At 36.2% G+C, this 24685-nt stretch overlaps 1 protein-coding gene across 1 annotated transcript in view; it reads right to left on the reverse strand.

The window, feature by feature from the left end:
- The window catches only part of GADL1 (glutamate decarboxylase like 1), a 136874-nt gene that overhangs the window by 88719 nt on the left and 23470 nt on the right, over positions 1 to 24685 (reverse strand). Inside the window, exons 9-11 of the mRNA XM_025377390.1 lie at positions 21675 to 21791; positions 16876 to 16940; positions 16514 to 16595 (exon numbers count right to left, since the gene is read on the reverse strand). Coding sequence (XP_025233175.1) covers positions 16514 to 16595; positions 16876 to 16940; positions 21675 to 21791 — 264 coding nt within the window. The remainder of the gene's footprint in view (positions 1 to 16513; positions 16596 to 16875; positions 16941 to 21674; positions 21792 to 24685) is intronic.

Raw genomic sequence — 24685 nt, forward strand, 5'->3', positions numbered from 1 at the left:
GGGATTAAACAAGCAGGTTTTATCTTTCTAAATCAACGTTTTCTATTTCTGTACATTATTATGGCTTTAAAATTCAGTTTTAGGCAGGAAATAGGGTTGATCCATTACCTGCCATCTTGTTTTAGGCACACATAAGCTATGTGGTTAAAAGCATGGATTGTGGACTGAGCATGACTGACTGAATCCCACTTCCATCCTTTATGAGATTCATGGAAGGCTGTGAGCATGTTGTTTATGCTTTCTGTATTCAGGTTCCTCATCTGTACAGTAGGAAGGGGAAGAGTCCCTACCTCATGGGATTGATATATGGATTTGATGGGTTACTATATTTATCCACTTGTTTTAACTGTTTATGGAACTTGCCAGGCCTGTACTGGACATGAGGAACAGGCAGGGAGCCTCTTTCAATATAGGTGAGAGGCTAATGGCTCCACCATTAGAGGAATTTGCGATATGTACTGAACCAAATGCTTGGCTAGAGAGGAGGCCCCTAAAGCGTCCTGGAAAAGCAGAAAGGCCGCCTGGAAGAGTTGAGGCTTGAGCTGTGTTTTATGGGAGAAACAGTAGGACTCAAGTAGGCAAAGAGAGTATCTGGTTTTCCACACAAAGGGAACAACTTGCCTGTAGGAAAATAAATGCATTCTTAACATGATGTTTAAATCCCTCCATATGTGATCTGAAATTGCTTCCAAGCCTCATCTCCCAGCACATCATTCCCCAGTCCCAGATACCCACATGTCATTGTCTAGATCTGACTTTGCTCTCCCCAAGACCATAGATTCTTAATCTGTGTTTTTCTTTTCTTTCCTTTTTTTTCTTTGTTTTGTTTTGTTTTGTTTTATTTTGTTTTTTGAGACAGAGTCTTACTCTGTCACCCAGGCTGGAGTGCAGTGGCGTGATCTTGGCTCACTGCAACCTCTGCCTCTCGCGTTCAAGCGATTCTCCTGCCTCAGCCTCACGAGTAGCTGAGACTACAGGTGCATGCCACCATCCCTGGCTACTTTTTGTATTTTTGGTAGAGACAGGATTTCACCATGTTGGCCAGGCTAGTCTTGAACTCCTGACCTCAGGTAATTCGCCCGCCTCAGCCTACCAAAGTGCTGGGATTATAGGCATGAGCTACCACGCCCGGCCCACATATTCTTAATTTCTGACAGTTCAGTGCTTGTCAGAAATCAGGGGATAACTGTATTTACAGCATCTTAGGGTGAAGGGTGCCACACCCTATTCCTGTCCCATATCCAAACACTGATATAGTCCCCACACCTATCACGGCTCAGCATACCCTCTAAAAAGTCACCATGTGCTGACATACAGTGCCCATACCCCAGTGACCTAAAATGAACCATAGATACTTTCCTTCTCGCCTGCCTTACAAAATCCATGAACGCATTACAATGATGAGTGACAATATGTCTTCTCTAGTCTCATGTAGCCTGGCATGCATGTCTGTTTTTGGTTCTAAATAATTATAAATGTCTTGAATGTAAGTGACAACCTTTCTCAAAATTGTCTAAAGCTATAGAGGCATTGAGAAAAATAAATCTCCGTACAGGGAGAGTTAAACTCCATGAGTTCATACTAATTTATTGTTGTATTGTAAATCCAATATCAGATTCTAGAATATAACCTTGCCACCAATCATGGGTGAGTCATTTCCTCAATCACAAGCTTTTTAAACAAAGAAGACAATTGAAGAACTCTAGAGATTTTCCTTTTAGATTTCAATTGAACCTTTTACGTGAAGGGGCCCTATATCTTTCAAAATTGGGAAATGAAATCTCTTAGAGCGGCTAACCCTCTAACGCTTGATGTTGCTACCTCACAGGCAGAAAACAATCTTTTCCTTATTACATATAAATTTCTGGTTCACACTAGCTCTGAAAACAGCTACGTATTTCATTGCATTTCACTCCCTCTCTGGCAAGTTGGATATTGAAATGGCACAAAGATTCTGACAGTGCTCTAAATGAATGCACCAGTATTTCTATAACTGGATGTCAAGGGTTTAATCTACACTTTGGTGCTAAGACTGAAAATAGACGAATACTATTTCAAGGTAAGACCAAAAGAACATATAATAGCCACATGTGCTACTCCATGACAAGGGCATAATGAAATGTACTGGGAAGAGAGTAGCCTTATAAAGGAGAAGTGGTAAACTTCTTTCTGATAACTGCTATGGAACTGGAGATGGGGAAGATATAATTCTTGGTTTTTGTTGTTTTTTAGTTTCTAGACTACATTTAAAAATCGGCAATCCACTAGTAAATTGTTACAGCAAGGCATGGAAGATGTTCATTGTAGACACAATTTAGCCTCCTTGCCCAGTTCACAATGACCCCTTCCCCTCTCATCCATAGAGATGGGCATAATGAACCCTCGCTCCATCCCGCTGCCCCACCAATTGGACCAGAGGCTAAGAAGACTAGAAATATAGAATTAACACTGAGATATTCTAATTTAGCTTTGCTAGTCTTTTGGGCAGAGATGTAAACATTATACTGTGGAGGTGCCATATTTTTCCTGTCATGAGAACTTAAAAGCAAATATAATTGTTAGAAGTTTTAAAATTATATCACTTTGGATGTATACAAAGGGAACTTTATTTTTCTTTAAAACATTTCTGATTTGGAGCCACCATTACTTCTAATGCATAATATTTAGTCTGGTCACTTTCAGAAAAACTCAAATTGACCAGTCAGACCATTCAGAAATAAAACATAGTTGATCAAGAATTTTTTTTTTTCTGAGGGTAATTTCTTCCTGCTCTTGTTCTCTATTTCATGTTATTGTGAATTTCTCAAATGCTGTTGAAGAGTTGCCAGTTAAAATACAAAATACCCCCATTAAATTTGAATTTCAAACACATTATAAATTTATAAAAACCATTAATATAAGTATGTCCTATATAACATTTGGGATATACTTACATTAAAATATTATTTAATGAAAATCAAATTTAACTGAGCCTCCTGTGTTTTTATTTACTGAATCTGGCAACCCTATACTGAGGTGTGAAATCTGCTTGTCCAGTTTGGTCACTGCAGTCGTGTGTTGAGCTCCGCCCTTAGCTCATCCCAAGATGGTCTTCCCACCTTCCTGCTTATGCCTGAAGATCTGCCATGGCCTCTGAATGTCAGATCACTTGAGGCCTGCTTCTTGCTTCATGCTCCTATTTCCAGGCATCTTTCTGTCTTGTTCATGTTCAGTCACTTTTGGATGATCCTCCATACCAGCCACTCTGAAGCCTGCAGGAACACAGCGGGCTACCCCAGGTACTCTAATGCCTAGATAAAGGGCCATCTCTAGTTTCTGCTTGACCATATTGACATGGGAGATGGAGGGGGGAGGCTTCCCACATTTTCACCTAGAATTTGAGCTGACAGGAAAGAACCTATTATCTTTTCCTTTACAGGGAGGTTCTATTCTTTCTTGGTGCCCTGGGTTTACACTTGTACTTGAGATTTGCTTTCTCTTCAGAGAGGCCTCTTCCCTCCCCAACTCTGAAGCCTGTTTATCTACTTGGGAAAGAGGATGTGAATTAAAAATGGTTTTTTGTATAAGATATCCTTCCAAGAATAACTGTGGAGTGTAAAAGGTAAAAATTTGTCACCCTTTATCTCTGGTTTCATTCTGATCATTATCTGAGTACAATAAAACCCAGAATTTCATAACACATCTTAAGCACTTGGGAGATTAAAATCACTATTATAAATCAGTCTTTGCTCAGAGTAAACTAACATGGTTATTATAGATTAATTGGAAAATAATTTAGATGAGAACACTCCAAAATGGAACTTAAGGAGCTGAGCCAAAACTGCCCTCAAATGTAAAACAGCATTCTTACAGAACAAAAACATAAATCAGGAGAAATGGAATATTAATTACATAAATTTAATAAGGACATGAAAAATAAATGCAAAAAGTGATTCCTTATGGAAAGAAAATAAGTAATCAGGGAAAATTTTTTAATTAAAAATTAAGATTTCAGGCAGGGATACGAGACAAAAATGAGATAAAAATAAAGACATGGCATATATTATGCTAAGATCTTTGAAAATCTTAGCAAAATGTATTTGAGAAAATATTGAACTCAACTACAGCAGAAAATTAATAGTTCAATTTAAAAACTGAACACAGTCAAAGAATTATCTATCCCAAAATTTCTGAGCAAGAGTTTTATTACATTTCCTGAACATTTCTAAAAACTGATGCTTGTTATTGAAATTTTTTTTAAAAAAAGACATTTTAAAACTGTACTCAAAATACTATCCAACCAAGATAAAACACAAAGAATAGATTGATCACATGTATATGGAGGCAAAAATCATCCACTAACATATTAAAATAATTTAATGTAATAAAATGAGGTGAATCAGTAACATAGAAAATCTATTAACATGAATTTTGTTTAAGGAGTAAATTGATAGAATTGCCTTATATGATAATAGATATATGGTAAAACTCCAATACTAGATAATTTCTCAATATTAAGAATATACAAGTTAGGGCGCCTTCAATAAAATTACAAAGACAAGAATGTCTTCTGTTTACTATTACTGAACATATTTTTGAAAATTCTATCAGTGCATTATAATTGTAACCAATATGAAGCTTAGATATTAGAATGAAAAAAATGACAGTTTATACTGATATTCTCTTGCATTTCTAAGAATATGATTATAACTTAAAATCTCTCAGAACCAATTAGCTAGCGATCTGGTAAAGTAGTTAAATATAAGTAAATATTTCAAAAGTTTTTCTTACATCAGCCTTAGCAGTCAGAAGGTTTAAAAAACAAAATATATAATACAAAATGTATAAATAATCCGAGCAAAACATATGCAGGGTCCTCTATTAGAAAAGCCATTACAACTGAAATACTTACAGGTAAACTGATATAATGTATGAATGTCTTTTTTCTCTTTTTATACACAGGCAAGAGGGGGAAGAAGTAGATATGAAACTTCTCATGAATTGATCCTTGCTAAAAACCATGTGATGGGTTCATGAACGTTCATCTCTACTTTTGTACATATTTGAAATTTATAACAAAGTTAAAAAGAACCTTTGAAATAAATGAGATCTGAATAAATATTACTAGGTTGGAAGGCTAAAATCATACAAAGATGTTAAGTCTTCTGAAATTAACTTGTAGGTTTAATATAAACTTTAGAAAAACTCCCCAGTGGAAGTTTTTTAAACTTAAGTTTTTGAAAACTGTTTGGAAGAATAAATAGATGATAAGTCATTTTGTAAAAGACTCTACTAGATGAAATATATTCTGAAGCTATAATGATTACAGCAAGGTGGACTTGCAAAACAATCAACAGCCATTTGATCCAATGAATGGGATTATTTCAGAAATGTAATATCAAGTTATATTCATGCCTTACCCAGTCTTCTGACCCTTAATTAAAATTCCTCTACTTTTCTCCTCCAGTTTATGCACTAATGCTATGTTTTTTACAAATTATTTTCACTTTAGACTATTCCACATTTCCTTTAGTTGATATGCAGGTTTTGTACAATATTGGGTTTCATTTGGTACATCTATAATGGGATAATTTGCTCATACGAAAATCTGGTATCACTTGGAGACTTTCTCTATAGATGAATAGTTAACGTGTGTCACAAAAAGATGACAAAATTCCACAAGAAAAATAGATGGCTGGATGATATTTCCAAATACCAATATCTCCTAATTGAACAAGACAGGTTTAGCTTCCCATGTTTCTGACAGTCACTGATTACCTCAGTAACTACAGTTGTAAGAAGTGTCTGGATGGGGGAGAAGGTGTTGCAAATTTTGTAATAGGAAGAAAGCTTCTAAAAACATATATGGACTTTCATGTAATGCACACCGCTGAACTTGGCTGAAGGTGCTGAATTAGCTGCTTTCGTGGTAAAGATGGCCATGATTAAAGAAATATTCTCAAGCTTCTTTAAACCCAAGGAGACTGTTTTTTTAGATCATAAGAAGGGGTAGAAGTGGATAAAGAAAGCAAGATGCTGGTTATATAAGCAAAATATATTAATTTATACTTAGCATAGACATATAAACATGCATCTCAAGAAAATTTTAAATGAATTAATATTGGCTGGTGTTTTACAAGTAATTTTTGTGTTCTTAATTATGCTTGACTCTTTGATAATGTGATCATATATTACTTTTAAAATATGGAAAGAAAATACCAGTAACTGATATTTTAAGTCACCTCTGTTGCAACAGTTTCTTGACCAGCCTTTTCAGCAGTGTTCTTATTTTATCTACATTCTCCAACTCCTTTTTAACCATTACATAACTAAAGAATAGTATATGTTAATTGTTTACTTAAAATTTTTTTTTATTAACCTTTGCGTTAACTTAGGGTAGGGGGCATGTCTTATTCACTGAACACATAGTAGTCTCTACATATTTTCAGGTTGAATGAAAGACTGAATAAACAAATACTTATTTCCAGTGGCAGTACTGAACAGCTGCTAATTATTAAAAATCCAAAATGTGGTACATGTCAATTCTAATAAAGGAATAGATGAATTGGAGTCCCTCCCACTGAAGACAGCCAGGATTCCTGGAACAAAATATAAAACTGCATCTAATGAAAAGCCTAGCAGACCTCCACAAGACAGGGATAAACTGCTGGAGGTACAAAGAGGAAAAGGGAACTCAAGGAGGTAAGCTAGAGACGTTCCTACTCCGGGAAATTTTCAGAGTTGGGGAGGATAGTCAAGACAAGAACCAGAATGGTGAGAAGGAGGGGAACAAAGATTGAGGTCCTAAGTCCACCAAGTTTGGAGACCTAGAGTGTTATCAGTTCTCACCACCAGATATCCTAAAGGTTTCAGGAAACAAAATTCAAAAGTGTTCATTGTCATTAAGGCCAAGAAAGAAATCCCTTTTCTTGTTTGGGACCCAGAGGTCTCCACCATGAAATGGAGGTGCAGGCTATACCTCGAAGATCCAGAAAAAATGTCAAACATTGGTCCTAAACTGCCAGTTCCCTCAGATGCTCATAAAAATGAAAATAGAGATTCCATTTTTATAAAGAAAGATCACTTCAGGTCTTAATTATTCCTAAGGGTAACTTTTCAAATAAAATATTAAGTAAACCACCAAGGATTATAAGGTACCTCTGTAGACAATATGAGAGCCAGGAATCACAGACACAAGAAATAATAGTAATAACACCAAAGGGGGAAACTAGATATTGAAGTTAACAAAAAAGATGGTAAATATGCTTACAGTGTTTAAGCAGATAAAAACTAATCTTAAAAACATCAAGAACCTAGAGAAGACAGTATATAGGTAAAAAGAATCCATTAGAAATTATAAAGCTAGAAAGACAATATCAAAATAACTCAGACGGCTTTAGCAGCAGATTAGCTACAGCTGAAGAGAAAATTAGAGAATTTCAAGATAGGTCAGAAGAAATTGTACACAATGAAACATGGAAAGACAATTATGGAACATATAAAATAGAAGAAAAAAAAGGAACAGGCTTACTATATATTTAATTGATGTGCCAGAAAAGGAGAGAGAAATGGAAGCAAAAAATTGACTCCCTAAATATTTTGGCCATGAAACAACAAAGCTAGAAAGCCTAATTAGAATTATCAGGTATGTTTTAAGGTATCTTCCTTGGAAACAACCAATATGACAATAAAATTATACAAAGAAAAACAAATAGAATGATTTATTCCAAGAACTCAAAAGGGGGCCTCAAGTATCTTATCAGAGTTGTGGTAAAAGCGAAGGCCTTAACTAGCACAGGAACGGAAAACCAAACACAAGTTTTCACTCATAAGTGGGAGAGAAACAATGAGAACACATGGACACAGGGAGGGGAACATCACACACTAGGGCCTGTCTTTGGGTGGGGGACAAGGGGAGGGAGAGCATTACAACAAATACCTAATACATGCGAGCCTTAAAACCTAGATGACAGGTTGACAGGTGCAGCAAGCCACCATGGCACACGTGTACCTATTTAACAAACCTGTACGCTTAGCACACGTATCCCAGAACTTAAAAAGAAGGCCTTGTTGCCACGAGTTCATAGTAAAATAAAAGGCAAAAAGGGCAGATACTTGCAATCCTTTAAAAAATAGTAAAACCAAATTCTAGCCCACCCGAGGCAGGTGTAGCATGCTTAGTATGGCATAAATTTTTCTATTACGTTCATTCCAGGCTTCCTTTTATTCCCTTAATCTTATGTTTCTTCCTTTCTTAGATTTTAATTTATATAATCTTTCTGTGCTGTGGGACCCTAATCAGTTTTGTTTCAAGCTGAGATGGAAAAAAATTAGTGTGTAAACAGAATCCTCTCTCTGGGATATTTTTCAACTGCTGGTCTTTTATCAAATGACAAAAGGACACAAAGGCAGAATTTCATATTTTTCTTGTCATTTTTTAGGGAATCTGAAGTCCTCTGTGATGACGGGGCAGAGAAGCAAAGATTGGAGTTCCATACTGAAACAGGCTGACTGCCAAGATGAGTGAATTCGTTACCTGGAAGGGCGTTAGCGAGATTCCTACACCCTCAGGGTTCTGCAGAAACAGGCAGAAAATATAAAATCCAATAATGGGCAAAACCCCAACTCATCTAAGCCAAACTGACAAAATAAATGTAGCTTAATCAGTAAGACCAGGTGGCAGCCACCCAAGAGTTTTGAAGGAACTCAAGGATGAAATTGGGAGACCGTTGGCCAAGATGCTGCATCCAACATTACAGACAGCCATTTGCAGCAAACTGGCAGATTGTGAATGTCATTCTGTTCATTAGAAGGGGTCAAGAGAGGACCCAGGGAGCCTTAGAAAAGCAAGTGTCTCTTCTACTTGTCCAGTCTCCAATAAAAGACAGCATCATTAGATACTAAAACAAAAATAACTTCCTAGGGGAAAGACAATATGGTTTCTGAAAAAGGAAACCATGAGTCACTGGTTTATTATTGGTCTCTAAGGCATGTAGGTAAAAGGCCAAATGTTGGCACAACCCAGAGTCAAGATTTTTAAAGCGCCAACATGGGATGGGATGAGAGGAGGTAATGGCTACATCAAGCCATATGGATGAGACAAATGATTTCCCTACCCCTTCAAAAAAATTCCTATATATTAGCGAGAAGGGACATGCTTTGAGACTTGAAAGATCAGAATGCATGATAAAGGACATATTACTCCACACTGTGGGTAAAAAACTTAAAACACATTGCCATTTGGTGGTATTGGAAATAGATACAGATTTAGTCACTTCAGGAAACATTTTTTAATTGAGAATTAGCTGAGGCTTGGGTTTTATACTCAGTAGTGGAGCAACAGTGGTGAGTGAGACCCATTCTGTCCTCAAGTAGCTCTCAGTGTACTACACAGATGATTCTAAGAACTGTGGTGCCCAGTTCAAGCCCTGCATTAGGACCGGTACACATTTATGACTAGATGGTAACTGATGATTGAGATCAGGTAGTACAATCACAATTACATAATAACACATAATAACACATCTCTTGGGGCCACAGTCAGCAATAGCAGCAATATACTGAGCTGTATGGGTCAAGGATCTAAAGCAAAATGCAAATTCTCTTGTTAAAACGAATGGCAGTGGTAATACCAACAAATCCTAAAAATTTTATTGGTTTGGTGGAGAAATAGATAATGGATTCTGAACACAGGAGGTTCTAACATTATTATCCCTTTACCTTTTAGAGAAGGAAAGCAGAAATGACAGCGGTGTTTGTGATTACTGATGAAATCATGTTTTTTAATGTGATGCACCTGCAAAACTTCGTGGAAAGAAAATTACCTGTTGCTTATTATAATTTTTAAAACACAGGAATTAAAAAGAGTATTTACCAGTCAGGAAATCAATGAGTTATCTGTGTTTTGATTCTCAACCTTGCCGAAAGGCCTGGGAAGAATTTTCTGAGCTCAAGCAAGAACAGCCCAGACACAGAGAATGATTATGGCAGCATGAAGCACAAGAGATTGATATCTCCCCTACAAGTCAAATGCTTCTCTTTTCTAATCAGTTTTAAACACCTACCTTCCCCTTTTTCTGCTACATTAGCTGGTAGGCTGTCATCCTAAATAAATTTACAATGTACCTGTACAGAAAAAGTGTGAGTGTTCTCTGGCAGGAGAGAAAAAAATTTCTTTGATCAGATTGTTCAGTATTTTCAAACCATCTAATGGCATTTCCATAGGAACTCTATGAAGAAAAGCAAGAGCTAGGAAAGAAATCCCCACAAAACCAGATTCAGTTTGTTCTAGTTTCTCTGATTTAAAAGAAAAATGTATTTTCTTTCTTTACTTGCACACTTTTTAACGGGCATGTAATAATTGTCATTTGTAATATCATTCAGAACAGAAATGAAAATGGGGCTAAGAAACCTGCTTCTCAGGTATATTTTCCAGCAAAAATTGTCTTTTCCTGGCAACCACACTGGGAAATGACATTAGTCTCCTTTTTTTCTTTACATTGCAGTGTGTGGCTCAGCACATCCTCAATAACTATTGAATGACTATCCCACTCTTCTTTTTTTTGCTACTCCTTCTCCAAAAATAAAAGTGGGGGGGCGGGGAGGGTCTATATTCTGAGCCTCCTCTAGAATGAAGATGAAAGGAAAGGAAAAGCCTTGCAAGCTTATCTCCAGGGCCTCACATTTAAAACCTAGGTAATTTACAATTGCGTGTCAATACACTGAGCCAAAGAAGATCCCTGAGAAGGAGGTATAAAATGTCAATAGATAAAATTAGAAGGAAAATGTTTGCATCTGTGTCAGTAAGTGTACAAATGTCTGCCTATCAAATTGACAAAACTATGCCTGTGATGTCAAAGGTTAGAACAAAAACATGCATGCACACACATGCATATATATATATATATATATACACACACACACACACACACACTCCATTAATGAGAATGTAAATGCTTTTGAAGAAAGATTAGGAAACCTGTATTTAAAAAGCATTATGAAAGCTAGATACTGCTCTTCCACTTCTAGGGATTTATGCTAAAGTAAGACTAAAGTTTGTGCAAAAAGATTTAGTCTCAAAGATGGTAACCAAATTTGTAATAGACAAAAATTAAAGTCATCTGGTCAGCAATAAGAGGTTGGCCAAGTTAATTATGATACATCAAAATGATAGGACTTTCTGCAGCTATTAAAATTGTAATAGCATCCATATTGACATGAAACAGTTTTCATAATTTTGTTAAATAGAAAATGCATGCTAAAAGCAAGATATACTGCAAATTTTTTAGATGAAGGATGGTGTATACACATACATTTAAATGTAGGTATACATGGGGAAATACATAAAGGGCATCTTCAGATATCAGTATTCTGTGTTGCTTTTCATTCACCTTTTTATCTGAATTTTCAGACTCATTGGATGATGAACATGAATTACTTCTGAAATAAAAATATTAAAAATGAACATGATTTTTTAAAACCCATACTGTCAACATAGTCTTTCTAAAAAAGTAAAAAAAAAAAATTCACTTGAGTTTTCTGTAGCAGCTAGGTTCAACAGAAAGGCATTGTGAGTTCAAATGGAATTATAATGGTAGGTAGAAATAAAGAGGAATCATTTATACTTAAAATGCCATCTGATTAGCATGTTTCATATTCTCATACCTGTTGGGGTTTTTTTTTTTTTGAACTAAAAACTCTGTCTCATAAACACTAAAAATCAAAAAGCTGATACTGAGATTTTTCTCCATCTATGTAACTGATTCTTAGAATATATTGCCTTTTATTTTAGATCAAAGCATCAAAACTGTCTTTGATCCAAAACAGCCACACAAATCCCGCATTTATCTCTGAAGTCAACCTATTTATAATCAGATTTTTTAAAAATCCCTGATTTTCTTTTTATCCCTGTGATTCAAAGGGGGTTAGTGATAGTACAACTTTGAGGGCAACAGCTGTGCTTTGTTCCTGAAGCAGTCCTATTTACTAACACAGGAAATCAAAAATGCAAAAGCTACCAGTCAATCAGGAAAACCAGCATTGTGGATGTCAGGGCTTTGCAGGTACAAATTAGGGAATTAGTTTTTGCCTGAACAGCAGTATATTTACTAAGTAATTTACTTTCTTTTAAACTAGAGTTATCCTCTTACATCAACAGAAGAAGTACCAATTAAAATCACTATTCATCAATGATTGTCCTAACACAAGCCTTGTGTTAGGACCTAAGCAATAGAGCTCATCAACTATAATTTTAATCATTGTATCTTGGAGTTTTCAAAAGGAATAATTTGGGGTGAGAGAAAAATTCAAATTCTTAGTTACTGCTGACATGAAGGCAGATATTTCTGAGGATGATTATTGTATTTAATTAACCATTCAGTTTTTAAATACTAGATTTTTTTCCATTTTCAGTGAATACTTGCTAGGCACTGACAAAGTGTTGAATATGATGATAGTCTTTCTCCTCATGCAGCTTACATTCTAGTGGGAGAGAATATTACATGAGAAGTCATAATTACAAATAGTAATTATACACACTGCATATAGCAACTATATAAGCACTTTAAAGGAGGGAAACAGTCTGAGAAACAACACTGGGGAGGTGCCAGTTTATCTTGGTAAGTCTGGGGACTCTTCAAAGAAGAGGGTGACAATAAGCTGTCACACGAAGGATGAAAGTCATTCACATGCCTCACATTTGTATGGCTCAGAACACAGTTATCCAAAATATGGCACCTTGGAGGTCACTCGCTGACCTTCTCTCATCTTTCTTCCCTGAAACATGGTCATAAATAATTATTTGACCTCCCTCCCCTAAAAGGAGGCTGTTAAGACCCTCATTCCAGAGGGGTCCTACCTTATGCCTGGAGGTCAAGAAGCCTGGACAAACAGGCCCTGCAAAGTCCCCCCTGCCAGCTTATGACCATACTTCTGCATGATTGTCCAGAAAAATAGTTTTACCTGGGCCTTTGGAGCTTCATCTCTGAAGGTTCTTGTTTCACAAAAATGTTGGTTAAATAAGCTTGTTATGCTTTTCTTTTGTCAAGGTCTTTTGTTATAGGAAAGTCAGCCATGAACCTTGCAATGGGTAAGGAAAAGAGAGGACTTTTTCTCTCCTACATGTTCTTCTCTGTTTGGTTAGCATCCCTCTTTGTGGTCTTCCCACCATCTCCCTGGCCATTCTGACTCAGCCTTCATGGGGAATCCTTCCTCCTCTATCTAATCTCTAAATGCTAAAGTTTTTCAGGGCTAAGTTCTAGATCTTATTTTCTTCTAATTCCAAAGAGCGTCCCAAGGCATCTAACCCATTCCTATGACCTCACATGTCATCTATGTGTCAACAATTCTGTAATAGACTTTACTATATAGACTTCTTAGATTTGGGTCCGTATGTCAACCTCCTATGTGACTTCCTCACTTGAATACCTCAGAAGAACCTCATTTAGTATAAGCAACACTGAAAGGTGTTTCACTCTCAACTCTTCTCTTCCAGTGATCTTCATCTCCCTAAATAGAATCATTCATTCAGTTGCTGTATCCTGATTACTGATACAGCAACTGAATGAATGATTCTATTTAGGGAGATAGACATGACACCTGTTTCTCTCTCATCTCCCATAATAATTGATAATGAATTGATAATCAATAGTTGATAATTCAGCCCTGTCTAAATTGACAGCTAAAATGTATACTAAATATCACATTTTCCCATCTCTCTTGCCATCAACTCTGGCATAGGATATTACAAGCCCTTTTTTAGTCTTCTATCTATTCTTGTTCCCCTCCAATTCATTGTCCTAAATGAAAATATTTTCCAATAACTTTTAGTTCTTCTATTGTTCTAAAGATCAAGTCTAAAATCATCACAATAGTCTCCTAGACCCTTCATGATCTACCCACTGCTTGATCCTTTAGTCTCATATTATGTCAATCTTCACATTATTCTCTATGCCTCAGTCAAAATAGGCTTTTTCAGTTTTTAAATTTTTTAAAAAAGGACATTCCTATCTTAAAGAATTTTTACATGATGTTCCTTCCACCTGGAACACCATAGATCTCCCTACTGTGTATTACTGAAGTGACATATTCTTCTCTATATCAGACAAGGGTGCATTTGGCTGCAACTAACAGATTACCCAATGGAGATGATTTCAGTAGTAAGAACATTTAATTTTAACCACTGATATCACAAAGTCTGAAAGGAGTCACGTTTTGGGGGTACAACGTTTCAAAATTACCCCAATCCAAGACTTTCCCTTTGTTTCTGTCATTCTGTGCATATTAATTTTTAAAATTTAGGGTAATTGCCTTACGGTAACAACCCATATATCAAGTCTGATGCAACTGCATTCAAGGTAGAAAAATGTGAGAAGAATGCTTTCGTATAAAATTCTTCTCAAGGTCCTCATCACATTTTCCTACATCACATTAGACATATCTACGTCATATGGAAACTGCAGGGGAGGCTAGTTAGGTGAATATTGGGAGATGGGCAAGAAGAGAAGGAGGCTGGAATGCCTGTTGATTTTTACAATCAACAGAGTCTGACATTCGTTGGTGCACTTATCAAAATAGCAGTTAAAAAATTAAATATCTGCATTTTGTTCATTGTCTTCCCTGTGAGATTAAAAGCTCTTTGTCTCTGAGAAATATGTCTAATTCAATGCTATAAGAGCCTAGAATCGCACAGTGTCTAGCCTACACAAATCATTTATGCTGGTTGATGGAATGAATTAATGATATGGAAGAGAGAATAACAGGTAGAAACCAGGTACAAAAGAGATAGAAAACTGCCAACACAAAGCTTAAACTGATTGCCATATCTCATATCTCATGGTTCAGCTTTCTATTCCATTTAAATTGAAAGTCTTTTCATTTAAAAAAAAAAAAAAATCAGGTAACTTTTTGAAAGTGCTCAGTTCTTTGCACAGTGAATAGAATTCCCCTAACCTCTTAATTCATGCCATGAAAACAGACATGGTTATTATTGTCACTAAGATCCAGGAATGAATTCTTTTTTTTTTTTTTAAATAAAACCCTGTTAAGAAGTTATATGATCCAGAAAAATTTTAAATTGCCTCAAGTACATAAATAATTCAGTTGTTGGCTAAATTACTCAAATATTTAACAAGAAAAGTGTATGAAAGCTAGAAAGTTAAGAGTAGTCATAAAATTTTTAGTCTAAGTTCCCCACTCCTTAGCGTATCACACCAACAGATAAGTTTGTCATTCAGATTGTCTGATTTAGGTGGAAAGCACATGTAAAATACTTCACTCATTAAGGATGCTTGACACATTTTTGTTTTTATACCTAGACCAAAAGAAAACTTGAGTAAATTCCTATCTCTGTACCATCCTAAATGTGTACCTATGGGCAAGTTGATTACGTTCTTTGGTTCACAATCAATATAGTAATCTTAAACTACCTTTCAGTTACAAATACAGTCACACCACAATTTTAAAACTTAAATTTAAAAATTAAATGGCATTGAATACATTCAACTATATCCAACCTAATAAAACATTAAGGAACTGATTCATATTTCTGGTGGTGTCTATTTCTATAGAAGCAAAACCTGTTCCTAGTTTCTGATGGACATTCTGTTTGATCATGTCAAAATGCACAGGGCACTAGCATATAAATATCACAATTTCTTTACAAAGTTGTAAATAGCTACACATGCAAGACTAGGTTTCAAGTTTTAAAAATAGTTTTCATTTGAAATAAAATTCCTTAAAAACAGAAAATGACTTTAACATTGGCAAAGGGAGTCCCCTAAGAAAAAAATGTAAACAGATGGCTGAGAAAGATCACCCACATGCTGAACACAGATCTTGAGGAGGCATTTCTAAGAATGAAGTAGCACTTTCCAGCCTGGGCCACTTCCCACAAGGATCCTTATTTAACCCATAGAAAACACAGAGTTTATACCTCCGGCCAACAGGAGCCTCAACTTTTTTCCCACTTGCCTCACAGTTATCCAGACAAGTTTCCAACTCTCCCTAGCATTCCAAAAGAAGCTAAGTACCAACCACTTGGGATGAGCAATCCCCTAATAAATCAGTGTTCAATGATCAGCCCTGAACAAATGTCTTCCCATATAAACGGGCTGTTAAGCCCTAGCTAAGCGTATTAAGTATTCAATTTAATGTATGACACACATCTGTTCCACTTTCTTAGTGAGCAGAAGTTTCAAGATAACTTAAATCCCAGACTTAATCAAGGAGAAAAAAATCTTGGCAATGTTTAAAACTGAGTTTTAAAATATAATCCAAATGCGGGTGAGAGAGACCATTTTGCTGTAACTAATGAGATTATACAATACCTAAATCAAATCCACAAAATTACCTGAGCAGAATCACTAAATATTTTATCTAGGCTTTTTTGTCTTTCATTTAGAGACCATCAACATTTCCCAAAGACCTTCAATTTACACTTTGCCCAAGTCGCCAAGAGGTGAGCAAAAATGAAGCCCTTGGCAAACACAGTGACTTAAGCTCCTTGAAGCCCAAAGAACACAAGAGGAAAACTTACAGATTTGTCTTTCACAAGGAGAGCACAGCACTGGATCCCAGCCATCAGCATCTTGTGTGGGTTCCAGGCCACAGAGTCAGCCCTATTTTTTAAACAAAGGGACAGAGAAGGGAGAGGACTCAGTTAGTTTCCACAGGCAATGGAATACTATCATTATCAGTATCTACATTCAGTACTCATAAAGTTTACTGTTCTACAGAACTCCTTGTCTGAGTGGTTTAAGGAATTTGGTTTTTTTTTTTTTTTTGGTTTATTTAAGGAAAACAATTACTTTGTTTTTTCCTAATTTCAAAATATCACTTAGTCCAAAGAGATCCCTTTGCCTGACAAAAGTTGGCTGTACACCAGGAAACTACATTTACCTGTGGATGCCATGCAGAAGCTTGCGGTGCTTCCTCGACATCAAAGCTGAGCCACCCCAAGAAGCCTGTTGAGATATTTACAGTACCAAAACAATGTTATTCCAATGTTATTTGTTTGCCAGTGGATTGTCATAGAAAACCCTCAGTGATGACCTCAATCCGCATTATTTGATATTTCGTTTTATGTCATGTTAACTGATTTGTACCCCAGGAAATTCTGATCACTGGTTCTACTCAGGCAACCAGAACCTCATCACAATAGATGGGCCCTCACTGACCCTTAGAATTATAAATTCACACATCATATATTGGTATATTAACCAACTGAGCTATGTGTGGATGAAGAGGTTCAAAGTCTATGCGCTCTTACAGCTTAGACTCTAACATAGACAACATCTTCACAATGCTAACATTTTGCCATTCAGCGTTTGATGAGACATGGGCTAAGGACTGGCATTCTACATAATGAACAAGGCATATTATTGACATGGTAGATAGAAGACCAACTAGAATGATCTAGGTGGAAATATCTGTTAATGAAAAATTAGATCATTTTAGTTAAATGGCTTTCAGAAATATCTGCAAATGAAACAAGGACAAATGAGAGAGAGCAAGCTTGGGACATAAGGAAGTTATCCACAGGAGAAATAAATTTTATGAGCAAAGGAGAGGGGAGCTCAGATAAAATCCCATAGTCAACAGGTCTGGAACAAAGGGAGAAAAATTGATGTAAGAAATACAAAAGTTAGTATGCTTCTTGAAAATGGAGCAGACATAAATTTTAATTTGTAGGGATATTAAAGGATAACTGTATTGAGAATTTGAGGGGACTAGCTTGGACTGTATTGAATGCTTTCCATGTTTATTTAAACCTTATAGCATTCCATTAAGAATGGAGTTATGATCACTTCCACTTCTTATAAAGTTCAGAGGTGTTCAGGTAAATTGTCCAAGGTCTTGCCAATGACAAAAATCAGATCTGAGATTCGAAGCCTATTCTCTTGTCATGTTAACATCATTACTTTCAGGAAAGTGACAATTTGGCCAAAGTAGGGAGTATAGCATGTGCAATGAGGGTGACAGAGATGCTTCAGGCAATAGGTAAGTTCAGGAGTTGCTTAGGATGTAGCAACTTCTGTTTTTGGGTATGGAATTTAAAGGCATAGATAGACCTTAATATGTAGAAGGAAGTGGCAAGGTTGTATGCACCACAGATATGGAAGATAAAGAAAATGAAGTATCTCCATGATCCTCAGAGTATTACAAAAGCTGGGCCCATTGGTAGCCAATAATGAGAAAGTAGAGCACAAGCAACTTTGTGGCCTTAAATCCCACTTAAAAACAACTTTCATTGACAGCTGAGACTAGGGTAAAGTGAATGAGTCAGTAGGGTGCATAATTCAAGGAGGAACTCAGTCTCAGAGCTGGACTCTTGCAAGGCCCTAAGAGTGAATCCTTCTTAAAATTTGAGCCCTGCGAATCCCACTGGCCTCATATTAGTACCAGCCTTGATCCCATGGACTAGAGTCTCCAACAACTCGATGGGGTCCCCAGAGGCCTGTGAGGTCTGATGTGTTTCAAGGATGTTGTGTGTTCAAATCCCAAAGATTCCCAGGTAAAGGATTAGTAACTTAGTATTGTCAGTCAAGTTCCTTTCCTGTTGCATTTTCTCCCTTACTTGGATTCACAATGGACCATGTGTGACTAAGGCTGAGCCACAAAGGCAAATGTCATCAGCATCTAGGAAAATTTTATCCCAGCCTACACCTGAGGATCTCCAGATCTGGATTTTGAGAACTTGGTCCTTGCAAATATTAAGATGAGTTACATACCCCATTTTTCTTGACTTTCATTACATATCCTAAATCCTAAATTACCTACTTTTCTCACTTCTCTTATTGCCCAACCTCTCTGAGAACCTTTCAGTGACAACTACAGGAAGGATTAATTAGTCTACTCAGCCACACTTGTTTACTCGCTAACCCTTTCCACCTGCCTCATACCCTACTCTTCTACCCCTTCATGCTCCCTGAGCTAGCGTCTGCCTCCATTCCTTCTCCAGAAAGGTAAATAATCATCTCCCAATTCTAGTGAACTGGATTTAAGTTTTGAAATCACAAGAACTCTTTCAAGGTATTAGTTCACCAGTTTACAAAGTACTTTGGCAGGATTAGGAACAGCTCATCCATAAATTTATTCAAAAAATAAATAAAAAAACACTCCTGATGTAAATGCCGTACTTTAATTTGCTTTACTCTCATTCCTAACTCCAGAACCTGTGAAATTTATCAAACCAATCACCTAAATGATGGAGTTTGGCTTTCCATCTCAATAAAGACTGTCATTTATTAAGCTCTTACTATATGTGAGGCACCACAGTTTATCATTTTTTATATATTTGTCTTTAATTGGTTAATTAATAGTAGAACCAATCCTGAAAGGGAAGTGTGAAGGAAGGAATGGAATTGAGATTTGGCAGCCTCTAAAGCCCAGGATTTTAAATATGTTTGCCTTCTATGGGACTTGGAATGAAGAATGGGTGAGAGAATAGGAAGCTTTGCTGGGAATGAGGCTTCCAGCAGCTACAACCTCTGATTTAAAGAAGAGCTAGACCAGTCCGACATTTTGCTCTCAGACAGAAGCTCGCATAACAATTGCCCTCATGAAGGAAGAACTGTATTGGAGGTGAAAGAGTCTAATAAAACTAGTTTTTCTTATTCGGTTGCTTAAAAATGCATTATATTACCAAAATGAAGACACTATCAAATGTAAGCATCCCCATTTTTTGTGTACTACTAATAAAAATTGACATCAAAATACCAATTTCAGATGTTAAATTTTTTTCAAATAAGTGCATCTTAGAATTAATAAAACATGATATGTATGCAGAGCAGTATTGTTTTACTGAAAACTCAGAACAAGTAAATGTCCTTTCATTTTTAAAAAGAGAATGTCAGTTTTTAGTATTTTAAAGAAGCTTTAAAATGCCATTTAGAAGATTTCCAACAGGTCCAAGCAATTATTGCAATTTGTTAATATTTTCTCTTTAAAACTAATAAAGTACCTATGGCATATGAAGTTTCTTCAACATAAGCTACATGTTCCTGTAATAACATTTTATGGATTTGACACCCACAATACTAAAGGATGGGTAAACACTGTCTTTAATAAGCCAGATAGGCTTGTGTCAAATTTAATCTAATACTATAGGCATTTGCCAGATGGGCATGCTATGCACAAATAGGATAATTTGGTGTGGTTTACATTCCCTTATAAAGATGTTTTCTTCAAAGACTCAACCTTTAATTTTTAGAAGACCGAAAGAGCTTTTCATTCATACTTATAAATCACAATTTTCTCTAAGCCCCATAAATCTCTTAATGTCACTCCCAATTTAGAAGCTGCTGTGGTTACTGTTTTACATAAACTATTTACTTTTCTGCGTTTTATACAAACTACATAAACTATATAATCCATATGTGATGTTTCTTTTATGAGAGTATAATATTTAGGTATAACTGCTGATGTATTTGATTTTTTCCCCCTTATTTCTATAGTTAAAAAATGCTCACTTCATATTATCTTTTAGAATATAATGTATTGTTATGCTTCTAAGTCTATAAAAATCAATAAGATATAAGTTGAAATATGAACAGATACAAATGCTAAAATCCCATTAAGAAGTCACAAATAATCTACCTGAAGTATTGCCATTGGCATACTAATAGAAGCAATAACTCTAGTGAACTTTATACTACTGTTGCTCTTACCAAATGTTAGTATACAGTTAAGGTAAACTTTGAATCATATCACAGACGCTGTACTACATGATACGATTGGATTGAAATAAACACTTCGAAAGCATAAAATCATCTAAACTACAAAATTATGTGTGGATATATCCCCCAAATGCTGTTTTCTTTTGTTCAGCAAGTCAAAGAATATTGCTTCTGATAAAGAGGATCTGAAACTATCACTTACCAGAGGAAAGGTCCCAAAATACCACATGCAATTGTCTCTTTGGTTAGAATCAAACTAATGAACTCCTGGTTTCACAAAAATTTCATTTTAAAAAGAAAATTAAAAAGCTCAACAAGTGTTCATAGTTGACTGAATTCAGCATTCTAACCCTGGAGAAGTAGAATTTTTAAAGTTGCCTTTGATTTAAGGAAATACGTATTTTGAATAACCACAGGACTTACAAATTTTTTTTAAAAAGCCAATGCTTTGTTAAAAAACAGTGAAGAGTATATTTTCCCAACCCCCCTCAAATAATTACTTGATAGATCCAGAGAAAACTTGCTTTAGTTATAGCATGCAATTATGTAATGTAGCTTTTTGCATTTTCCAGCTGTTTGGCATCAAAATTTTAGAGCAAAAAGATCCTTTACAGCCCACATCCACAATCCCCCCTCTTTACAAATGAAGAAATTGAAATCCAACAGGCTAAGATCACAATGAAGAAGAGGCAGATGAGAGTCTCAAACAAATCTCTCAGCTCCCTAATCCCAGATGTGTCCCTTACACCAGGCTGCTTCAATGACAGTAGATTTGAGGACCAAAGATGGCTCATGAGAGTGAAAGAAGCAAAATGAAATCCAGAAAACTAAAAATTTATGAAGCCTTGGAATCTTCTCATTTATACTTCACAGAAAGCGGCATACTACTTTTCCCCAATTTGAAACATAAATAAAAGCGTTGGGGACTCCACATCTAGTTTCTGAGAATAAGAAAAATGTCATACCAAGGCTACAAAAAGACCAAAGGTTAAACACGTATGTACACATAGATGAACTTACATCTACATGAAGCCAGAGGCCATGCCGCTCACAGATGTCTGCTATTTCATCCAGAGGGTCAAAGGCTCCCAACACAGTTGTACCAGAAGTGGCACAGACAAGAAACGGTGCTGCCCCCTGTAAGAAGGATCCAAAACACAAAGAGAATTGTCACCATCATCACTAAGCTTGTCCTGTAATAGCTGGAAAATATAAAGGGTTATGCATCCAGAGAGTTACATGGTTTTTTTTTTTTGGAGATAGTCACTAATTCAATGGGTGTTTTTAAATGTTGTCAATATGTGGTCTCTTGGCATTATAAACAGATCAAGTGTACATCTTCAGTATTCTCAGTATTCTTCAGTATTCTCATATTCTTTTTGTAATGTTTTGTTCTTTAAATTGTCCAGATAGAAATTTAATAACTTCAGCTGCAACAGCAAACTGACATTTTGTATGACTCCTAATTTCTTCTTGAAAAAATTGTGCCATCACTGTCAGCTTCTCAAAAAAAAAAAAAAATTGGAATACGAACAGAGCTCCAGGAGTAAACCACGCAGGCCTGTTTGCTTGTCTCCTTGTAAAGTAAGTGCAGTTATAAAACAAAGAATGTAGAATATACTCAGGTACAAATTCAGCAACAGAGGAGATAAGGCAACCTCACTGAGACACCTTCTCCAAAACAGGTGCTACAACAGAGAAATCCATTGGCATGTGCTGGAAAAGAAAATCTGTATCACTTCTATCATGATTATTCCTCCTCACATAGCTGATGACTGCATCTCGTGGAGTGAACAGGCGCTGGTGGGAAATAGAGAAGGAAAGGGAGAATGTGGGTGCACACACACAGTGAATGGTTATCTCGGTCAAGCTAGTCACACGCTTTGTCCCCATTAAAGGACTCGATGCCAACCAGATCGAGGAAGAGTACATGAGGTTGTTTCCACCTGGATTGCTCCAGGACGGTGGCAGGGATGTGTTGCTCGCTGTGTAGGTGCCCTGCAAGAACACTTGCAGACACATGTGGGGGTGAGGGGAGCAACTAGAATATTTAAGATTCGAGAGCACCTGAGAAATGGCGACAAGAATGTTTACTGCCTCTAAAAGTTGTTTACTACTGCTAAAAATTATTTTTTTCTCCATTTAGCATGGAGCCACTTTTTCCCCTCAGTTTTATAAAGTGCATGCTCATAACAATATATTTTTATGTCCTTTTATGCCAGGGATTATTGTGTTTGAACCAAACTCTTTCCAATTTAACTGACTTTTGACAGAAAGATGTTATTTCTCAATGGAAAGTGGGGCAGAGCAAGAATATATGGTTTGCATCTCTAAATTGAGACTCATACAGATCAAAGTGATGGTATATAACAAATCCATTTGCCATCTTGGGAGACAGCTGTGGCAAATAGAATCAATTCCATCTACCCAAAACTTGTAGAGCCAAGTCAGTAGGTGACAGAGCCCTGGATAAACCAAAGGTTTTGAAAAGTCTTCCCTGTATTCAAACTACTGATAACTATGGCTTTATCATACCACTGACCGAAAGGAAATAAGACCAGCTTTACATCAATCATTAAAATCATTAAAAGCAATAGAAAAAGTAATTTACTAAAACCCTTTAAGGTGTCTTTAATGGTTGGGCTTTTCCTCATAAACTATATGACATCCTGACAGTCATGAGAAAATACCTTTGCAAGCTATTATAGTCTATTAATGAGTTTTCCTCACCTTTTAAAAAAGATCTCACTATAAATACAAGCCCAGAAATTAAACTTTTGCAATCTGGATTTAACCTTCTAGATTTTCTTCCCCATATCTCATGCTGTTAATGAGAAAGTTCAGTAGAAACAGTATTGATTGCATGCTGCCACTGAGCTGTATTGCCTAAGAAAATTTGTCATTTCTAACACTCATAACTCGAACAAAATGTCTCTAAATATTCAGTGTTCATCCTAGTTTGAGCTTGTCAGTAAGCCCTTTAGAACCTATGATGCTTTGTGGTTTTCACCATCTATGTAATGATATCAAGACAAGGTCACCGTGCAACAGTTTTTCAATGGATTGTCATAGGCCAGGGAGTTGAATCCCAGCAGAAAAAATAGTTGATGTACTACTATTCCTTGTATCTGAAACAACACAAGTTAAAAGCTTGAAACAAAACAACTAGGTCTGAAGCTACTGAGAAAAATGAACCAGTCATCATGTATTATTATCTCAGAATGGATGCAAGGTTTGTCCTTGGTGAATCCCGGCTCAAGTATTAGCTGACTTGAAAGAAAACTGAGGAGACATACCAACTCTAACCCCATTGCCCTACTTTTAAATGTGCCTAAAGCAATTTTTACTTTTCAAAAACTTTTTTGAGTTCTCAACTTTAGTATTATGTCCATTTCATGTACTTTCACTGTCAAAACAAACAAAAATTTGAGCGACGAAAATGATAATGACTGTGGTGGAATAAAACCCTCTATGCTAGAAATATGAATTCTTAATGACACTAAAAAAAATAAGGATTATCTTTAGGGGATGCTAGGCAACAAACTCACTATTTTAAAAATTGATAAATAAGGGGAAAGAATAGGACGTCTATCCTGTCTTGCTGTGCAGTGTTTCCTTAGGGAAACAAAATGAGGAGGAATATTTTTCTTTATAGCAGAATGCCTGACAATAAGGAAGGAGAGAAGGAATTAGGACATCGCTTAATGAAATAATGGGTCTAGACAATGATCATCAATGGCAGCAAAATCCATCAAGTGAGAAGCTGATGGAGGGTATATTGTGATGGATAGACTGACGATACCAGACGCCACCAATCAATGTTATTACAAAAAAGAGACACAGGATGTCTCTTGATGGCAGGACCCATGAAGCCTCCCTGGTTTTAAAAAAAAGAAAGATACAGCTTAAATCTCATTGAGTCTCAAGATCTAACTGCCAAATTACAGAAAATATAAAGAACAAACCGGATGGTGCAGAAGAGGTGAGCACTTAGGGTCTCAAATTCTTGATGTAATCCACAAAAATCTATA

Source organism: Theropithecus gelada, chromosome 2, assembly GCF_003255815.1.
Source record: "Theropithecus gelada isolate Dixy chromosome 2, Tgel_1.0, whole genome shotgun sequence".
In the NCBI taxonomy this organism is placed as follows: Eukaryota; Metazoa; Chordata; class Mammalia; order Primates; family Cercopithecidae; genus Theropithecus; species Theropithecus gelada.